The sequence below is a fragment of the Pinus tabuliformis genome, chromosome 7, assembly GCF_031772625.1.
Source record: "Pinus tabuliformis cultivar Carrire ecotype Pingquan chromosome 7, CPIR1, whole genome shotgun sequence".
Taxonomy (NCBI): Eukaryota; Viridiplantae; Streptophyta; class Pinopsida; order Pinales; family Pinaceae; genus Pinus; species Pinus tabuliformis.
This window is the reverse complement of record NC_142293.1, coordinates 713,283,996-713,290,692: the sequence shown is the minus strand read 5'-3', so window position 1 is coordinate 713,290,692 and position 6,697 is coordinate 713,283,996. Positions and strand designations below refer to the sequence as shown.

The window sequence follows — 6,697 nt, the reverse complement described above, 5'->3', positions numbered from 1 at the left end:
TTCCAATGAACTATTATAAAAACTAACATTACAAATACTTAAATATAATATCTTTGTAATAAAATATATTTATTTTTATTATTTTAAATTTATTTAACAAAAATAATCGATTAAATTTTATGTTTTTTTTTTTCAGTACAAAAATTTATAGATATACTTTATAATACCACTTTTCATTTTTTATTTAAAATATATTTTTAAATATATAAATAAATTTAGAATCTAATTCTTTTTAACCCTTAATCTATATAACTTATATCCAAATTTGCCATTACAACCATTTGTAACCTTTTTTTTAATCCAGTAAAACTCAAAAATAAAAATATATAACTTCTATGCTCCGCTGTAATCACTGTGAACCGCAAACAATCTGGACAACCTTTTACTCTCAAATGTGAACCCCAAACAATATGGACAACCTTTTACTCGAGCAAAAACCAATTTATCTACCAGTCATAAACATTTGAACGGAATTAGTATTCCAGTACAGGTCGTGAATGGAAGAGCCAGAGGATGGATGGACAGGGGTCTCCCTGTGCTTTTTCCTTCAAAAGGAAAACCCCTCTTCTTCTTCCTTTCACACATTAATGTTTACCCTCTTCTGCTTCATACACGTGGTAAGCTCAGTTATACTCAAGTGGAGTCAGTGTTCACAATGACGGTGGTAACAGAGTACTTTTCTCCACGCGTTCTCCTTCTTATGGGCGAACAAACGCGCCATCGTTTTCCAGGTGTCCCACTTCCTATGCGATGAAACCTATATACTTCACAGATCATTCATTTATCTATGCAAGTATTTCCTTACTTCTGGAACTCTTCTCCATCGATCCCAGGACTTTGGTGGCTTCCACTTCACAGTCTCACTCTCCTTCTTCAAGCCATTAATTCCTCAGATCATTGGATATTAACTGCTTTCGCAGAAATACCAGACACTCCCATTTTGGTGAGCTTAATATCCCAGTCCAGGAATTGGTATTATTGGTGTGATTTTTATTTCTTCTTCTTCTGATATGATATGCATTTCCCTCAGTAGTTGAATCAAATCTGTTTTAAAACTTTGCTGACCAGGATCCTCTGTCATATAAATTGTGTAACAGTAGTCACGATGATGAGCATGGCATTAATGTATGGAGGAAGCGCATCTGCGGTGAATCTGGGGCCTTCGCTCTGCAAGGTTAATTCTGCCCTTAATCCCATTAGGAGGACTCCAAAGCAGCAGCAGAAGATGATCAGTAATGCCCGTTTTACAACCCCTCCTACCTCTCTCAGGTTTTTAATTTTCTCTCATATAAAACTCACTTATTCATGCTTTCTTGTTTTTTCCTTAAGATTCTTCCATGCTGGGCTGCTTGAACAAATTGAATTCATTTTGAGCTGCTTGAATTGAAATGATGAGTGGGCAATGTGGAATTAAGAAGCAATGGGGGGTTTTATTGACAGATCCACTTCCTCGTCCTTCATGAACTCGGGTTTGTTGAGATCGGAAGTGGACAAGTTCATTCACAGTATACCAAGAAGCAGCTGTGGCGGTGCGCTCTCCACTGAATGCTCAGTTGCGCTCTCAACCGAAGCTTTGCGTTGGCTGTTCGGCGTTGCGGCTGTGTGAGTATGATTCCATTCATGTTGTGTTGTATTGTAGTTGCATAAATATTTTTGATCCACATTGGTTGTGAGGGTTGGTCACACATTGGTTGTGAGGATTGGTCGGATACAGTTTAAAGTTTAGTTATAATGAAGTGGTGTTTCTTACTAACATAATGATATGGATAACAGAGTGGTATTGTCACTGAAGTGGTGTCTCCTTGATCGGTTAAGTGAGTATGATTGCTTTCTCGGTCATCTTTCCTTTTGTGCAGAATTTGTTCAAAACAATGATTCGATAAGCCTTTCTTAGAGCATCTTGGGTTGGTTTTACAGCTATATAATCCCCTCTCTAAAGATCAGCTCAAAACTCTGTCAAGGATAAATTTGTTAATGACAATCTCTCTTAGAGCATCTTGGATTGGTTTTCCAGCTATACAATCCCCCTCTAAAGATCAGCTCAAAACTCTGCCAAGGATAAATTTGTTAATGCCAATCTCTCTTAGAGCATCTTGGATTGGTTTTCCAGCTATACAATCCCCCCTCTAAAGATCAGCTCAAAACTCTGTTAAGGATAACTTTGTTAAGGACAATCTCTCTCAAGCCTACTGTTGAGACAAGGGGCTCCTTCAGAATGCTAACTAATTTGGGATAGACAACCTCAATTTACTAGATTTTTCTACTACAGCAATACTACAGCAGTCTGTTGAGCTTTTTATCTTTTGCTTTCTGGCTGTTTCCAATTGTCAATATATTCCTCTCAGAAAATGGAATACCTCAAAGGCTCTCTTGGGGTTCATAATTTAATTTTTATTTCAGCTTTAGATCTTTATACACAAATGTCTCAAGTTTTATTTGCTTTTGCTTTTGCCCGTTTCCAAAGGTCAGTACTCTAAAAAAGGCATTAGGCTTTTTTGAGTCATAATTCAACTTTTAATTTTGGGACTCAAGTAGTTGTTGAGGCAAAAAATGATTCAATTATGGTGTTGCAGGGTTTTGATGTTATCAAAGCACACAGCCATCGACAAATCTTTCCTTGTTCCACTGTTGGCCCTAGAGGCACCTGGAGATGTCATTTCTTGGATCAGGTGACCAGGTTCTTCCCAGTTGCAAAATTAGACAAACTCCAGTGAAATGAACTGAGAGTTTAAACTTCACCCCACATTTATTTATTTTTTCTGACAATGAATTTGTTTGTCTACATTATTACAGAGGTGATTATGGTTTGTGGACTGCCTTTTTGGTCTTCCTTGTTAGACTATTTTACTACATTCCTGGTGAGTCACAAGAACTCAAATGCCATCCTATTTTACTTACTTGGTCGTTCTTTCCTGCACAGTATATTGAGTTGAATTGCATGACAGAACTGTAGTGTTTGACAAACTTAATTTGTTGGGAACAGGGGAATTGGAACTGCCATTTTTATTTGTGTTACTGGTGATTATTGCTCCTTATCAAGCCATGAACCTGAGGCAAGTTGTTGTTTTCCTTAACAAATGATTGAATTGGTGTTTGGAAATGTGGATGGTAGTTTATGGGATGTTGTTGATTTGCAGAGGAACCCAAGCTGGAATGGTCATTTCCATAGCGGCTTCTGCATACTTGATCTATCAACACGTCACCAGGACAGGGGGTATTAAAAAGGCTTTTGATCAGGGAGTTGTTGTACCCACCATTGCTGCTGCGTGCCTTATCTGTGTGCCGTTCATATTCCTCGTTAAAGGGTATATATTTTAATTTAACCAGGTGTCAGGCCTAAACAGTGCCATATTTGTAAAGCCATCTTGACTCCCTATTTAAAATTTTCAAATTATTATTGTGGAAAATAGTACATGTAAGGTGGTGTGTAATAAAGATCTAGTATATAAATAAGTCCAACAAGCTGCATGATTGACTCCTTGGGAGCCTTGTCTTCTTGGCAAATCATGTCAATTTGGATTGCATGAGAGATTGGTTGAGAAAATTAGATCGGCTCTTTCTGGATATGTTTGAACCTCCTCTGTCCTTTGCAAGGGTAGCTGGTTGGCTGACTTGTTGAAAGCACTATTTTTGTCCATGGAGACAAAAACTGTATGAATAATATTTTAAAGAACACAAGGTTTTTTTCAGTGGTCAAACCATGCCTTTTATTCAAAGTTGCAGATACCATACATGCATTGATATTCCTCTGCTTTTAAAAAATAAAGGATCCTCTATATTATGAGATAACTTATTTCTTTGCCTTTTATGCATGCGACACTTATCCATTATTCACAGTTTTGAAATATTGTGGAGCTCCTGTGCACAGTATTTATTTTCAATTTTTTTTGATATTTTCCATCTGTTTTCTGTCAATTTCTTTTATGTCGCTTACTCTGGCATCCTTTCTATTTTGATGCCAAATTTGTTACTGGATACAGAATCTACTTTCATTCTGCTAATTTTGATATTTTCAATCCGTTATTCGATCCGATTACAACACATTCTATTTTCAATCCATTATTTGATATTGTTGCTCCAGTACACCTTCTGTCTTCTTAAAACAAGATAATACCACGGATTATATAACTCGCATAAAGTCGAGATATGCTGCCTGTTTTAGGCAATATCCCATTTTTGTTTCTGAGCCTTCTGTCTTCCTAAAACAAGATAATACCACGGATTATATAACTCACAATTGTGAAGATATGCAGGCTGTTTTAGGCAATATCCCATTTTTGTTTATGAGCCTATGTGATTTCAATTCTAAATGACTTTCCATATAAAACAAATAATTTGTAATTTGTTTATGATAGAAGGATATATTTTCTTATAGTAATTGGATTATTATTAGTTTTTACTGAGATAGGACTCTAGTAATTTTGTTTACTTATTGATCTATTGACCAATGTAATTACGTAATGTTTAATTTTGAAAAACAAATAATTATTATTTGTTTGATCAATGTAATTACTTAATGTTTGATTTTGAAAAATTAATAATTATTATTTGTTTTTACTGAGATACGACTAGCATTTTTTTATTTTTATTTTGCTTATTTTTTTGCTTATTGATCTGTTGATCAATGCAATTTTTAATGTTTAATTTTGAAAAACAAATATTTATATTTCAATATTATAAAAAATAATAATAATTTTTAAACATTTGATTGGACCATAATTTAAAGGTCTTATTGCAGCATTTTCACAATAAAATGTCATGTGATAACTACCTCATATTTTTGTGATGTCATGATTTTTAAATTATTTGTGCAGTGATTTTTCATCATTAGTCTTCATAGGAAGACCGCCTAAAATTAAAATCCTTAAAAATAACTCATACTCATGTAAATATATTTACCATACATAGTTCATACTCAAGTAAACATATTTAACATACTATAATTTAAACAAGTTTTTGGATAAAAATGGATAGGAACGAGATGTAAATAAATATATTTACCATGAGTTGCTGTTATGTAAGCCTTTGCTCCTTAGTAGGCAATTAATTTTTCCAATTCATTTATCAATTTGCAATTTTGACAATAGCATAATTTGTAACTTGAGTGGCAGAGACCAAGCTGCCCTGCAACACTTGTTTATGGAAGTGTGCTCTTTTGAATTTGAACTTATAATCTCTTACTAGGAAGTGCAATTTTCTTAAATAATTTTTATATTTGTAAATTATGATAATAAAATAAAATTTTAACATTTTATTATTGAATTATAATTACACGGAAGGTGTCCCTTTTTGAAATTGGCTACGGCTAAGCATTGTCTACCTTTTTCATTTCCATTTGACATTTGTCCATTTGTTGTTTTGACATGGGTCAACTTTAACTTAAGAACAAAAAGGAATTACACATCTTCTTGTAAAATGGATTGTTTCGCTAAATAAAATTTGCTTATATATAATTGAATGTTATAAATAATAATGAGGAACTTATCATGGATGAACTTACTAGAATTGGAATAATCTCAAATCCCTCTCAGGGCCGGTGGGAGGCAAAATGGACCAGGGAAGTGGCAAGAAATTTAAAAACTTTGTTGCTCCCTTACCAATCTAAGGGACTTCCATGTTGCTATCATATAGCACCTTCATAAGCCAATAACTTGGCACAAATTTTTTTCAGTATTTTGAGACTTATAAAAAGTAGCTACTCTACACTTACGAGTAAATTATGATTCCTCATAATTATTAAAAAGTGAGAAACAAAACCACGAGGGTTCATGCCATGTTCGCAGCGGTCTCACCAAACACATTTAGAAAAGAACAATTTTGGAAGTGACAGCGGTAGGAGGGGAGGGGAAGCTGTAGTCAGAAGGAGGCACCACAGGCTGAAAAAAGTTTCTCATCACAATGAAAACGCAGACACAATACTTCTTGTTGCCAGTGTTAGGGCCCAAGAACCGTATGTAAATTAGTTTTTCATTAATGTATTTCTTAGTGTTTTTCCACTCCGAAAGGATTTTTCTCTAGTGATCCATTACTCATTTTGATGGATAGCGTGGATAATATTTTAAGATTATGATTAAATTAGATATTAAATTGATATATGATATTTTTTCATTTATAATTTATAAATGTATATATATTTTAAATTTTTTTTTTTTAATTTGAACTTATAATATTTTATCAAAGAAATACATACTTTTAATCGTTGTTATATATACATATTAAAATTTTAACTTTTATATTTATACTTTGGTAATGAAATTGAGATTTATAATTTTTTTATTCCACATACAAAACAAATATATGTAAAATAAACTTAATATCTTACAAATTAGATATAGTAGAGATTTTAAATGCGAGTAAAGCGCAATTAAATGGTGAACAAAATTTCTCATGGATTTCACCAATGCTTATATTTAATTAAATTTTTAAAATAAACAATTCAATAATGTGAAAATTTTCCAAACTATATTTAGTAGGTACTCATCCAAATTAAGAGAGAGGAGTGTTTACTTATTGTTTCAAATTAAAAACATAATAACAAAATTATTAACAATGTTAACATTCAAGTGATGGAAAACTGATCACATCAATTAAATAACTCACTTTCATTTAAATTAAATATTTCCATTTAAAAATATATATTAGAATTATTTTATTTTTTTAATATAATTCCTTTTTAAGTCTTTTATAACAAGGTGTA

At 32.8% G+C, this 6,697-nt stretch overlaps 1 protein-coding gene across 2 annotated transcripts; it reads left to right on the top strand.

Annotated features, from left to right (window-relative positions):
- Positions 1-780: 780 nt before the first annotated feature.
- LOC149249513 (cold-regulated 413 inner membrane protein 2, chloroplastic-like) lies at positions 781-3,698 on the top strand. 2 transcript variants are annotated; one of them, XM_089458725.1, is made up of 7 exons: positions 781-943; positions 1,101-1,269; positions 1,441-1,602; positions 2,574-2,669; positions 2,794-2,858; positions 2,984-3,053; positions 3,138-3,698. In XM_089458725.1, exons 2-7 carry the CDS (start codon positions 1,106-1,108, stop codon positions 3,316-3,318), a joined length of 738 nt encoding a protein of 245 aa, XP_089314851.1. In that variant the 5' UTR covers positions 781-943; positions 1,101-1,105; the 3' UTR covers positions 3,319-3,698. The 2 variants fall into 2 exon arrangements, with proteins under 2 accessions (XP_089314851.1, XP_089314850.1); XM_089458724.1 differs by having other exon boundaries at positions 1,069-1,269.
- The last annotated feature ends 2,999 nt before the right edge of the window (positions 3,699-6,697 follow it).